A 1,676-nucleotide genomic window follows, 5' to 3' on the forward strand; every position below is an offset into this window, starting at 1 on the left:
CAAATCTATAGTAGCAAGTGTATATACACACAAATATCCTTGCATCAGTACCTCTATACATAAAAAGAAACATATAAACTAGCATAAGAAAGATGGACAAATAAACTAACAAACAAATATACAAGTGCAAAAAAAAGGGTTATGGGGTACTTATAAAAATATAAACAAACTCACTACCACTTACTCAACAGTGAAGTTATTAGCTCCTACTGGTATGCACATGACAAACTGGAGTGCAGACCACAGGCGGTGGAACTCTGTGCATTCATCTACATTCATTACACCATTTGCAGGCGGGGAACCATGCCATATGGGGTCTTCCAAGAAGGTCTGTATTCGTGTCAAAATAACCTGTAGGAAGCAAACAAGTGAAGATGTTGCTCATTTCAAAAAAAGAAGAAAACCTTTACTTTGCAAGTAACATTTGTTCTGAATTCAACTTGTCATCATTAAAAGAAATATCATCTCAGACAAACCTCGAAGATTGACAAGCCACAGCAAAGGCGCTCTCTTGTCAACAAGTCACCTTCTCGTGCAATCATGGCTTGCTGCAAGAATGTGAGTTTTGAAAAGTGAAAAAGAAAAACACATTAATTCATTAAAAACATCTTGAGGAAATTATAAACACAATGCTTCCAATGAAACTAAAGGTGGATTATATACTAAGTAGAGGGTCCTGAAGGAAGTCATATGTGGTATCTAAGTGGTAAAGATTATCATTTCATTATATATATATTTTTTCTGAGATATCTTTAGAAAAAAATTCAACAATCTCAGATAAACCTTTTCATTTTTGCTATAACTGATAACATTATACAAAATGAATGCAAAAGATCAAGTTATGTCACAGCAGCATAGCTTACCTTTGCTGTTCCTAGCCTCTCAATATTGGAGACAATCTGCAAAGGAGCATATTTTGCCTCTAAACGCTTCTGTTTTGTCTCTGGCTTCTCACCCTCTGAAAAAGGAAAAAGAAAAAATGTATTATGGTGTTCTCAAAACTTTTCACAATATCTTCATCTAAATTTTTTTAACAAGTTATCATCATTTTATGGTTTGATTACTTTTATCATAACAAGCTATAAAACTTCTTTCAATAAACTTGTCTAACTAAAAATTATACATTTCTTATTGCCATTAAATATCTGAAAACAGAGGTTTATTCTACTTATCACAAATAACCTCCTTTTCCTTATTTTCTTTTCTTTAACTCCTTTATCAAATCTGTGTGGAAGCATCCATGAACTTAAGATGTTAAAAGTCACTGATACACCAAGAGATAAATGGAAGTATGTGTGTACTTCCAAAGGTCTTCTTTGTTTTGACTTGCGTTATGGGCCTAGTTCTTGTCTATTATTGCAGCCATATGGTCTCTCAGAATATAAGAAGTTATTCTCAAAGGGATTTATACCTTGATTACTCAACTTTGAAAAAAAGGGGGGAAATGCAATAGAGTGAACACCTTTTTATAGTTAAAAATGTCGGAGAGTGATAAAGAAAACATGATAGTGACTTGGAGTCATGTGACAATGACTGGAAATCAAAGGAGGAGTCATATAAGGAAGAGTTACATGAATGTTGTATGATGGTGATCTCTGATTCATTGTATGAACCAAAGAATGATGAATTAAATGACCAAATGGTCCTATGCATGCATACAAGTGGGCACACACATG

General features: G+C 33.7%; 1 protein-coding gene across 5 annotated transcripts in view; it reads right to left on the reverse strand.

The window, feature by feature from the left end:
• The window catches only part of LOC119591312 (cytoplasmic FMR1-interacting protein-like), a 50,156-nt gene that overhangs the window by 3,665 nt on the left and 44,815 nt on the right, over positions 1–1,676 (reverse strand). For all 5 annotated transcript variants that reach the window (XM_037940040.1, XM_037940039.1, XM_037940043.1 and 2 more), the window contains 3 exons: positions 864–958; positions 477–548; positions 185–351 (listed from right to left, as the gene is read on the reverse strand). In XM_037940040.1, the coding sequence (XP_037795968.1) occupies positions 185–351; positions 477–548; positions 864–958 (334 nt within the window). The remainder of the gene's footprint in view (positions 1–184; positions 352–476; positions 549–863; positions 959–1,676) is intronic.

The sequence above is a fragment of the Penaeus monodon genome, chromosome 28 (assembly GCF_015228065.2).
Source record: "Penaeus monodon isolate SGIC_2016 chromosome 28, NSTDA_Pmon_1, whole genome shotgun sequence".
Classification (NCBI taxonomy): domain Eukaryota; kingdom Metazoa; phylum Arthropoda; class Malacostraca; order Decapoda; family Penaeidae; genus Penaeus; species Penaeus monodon.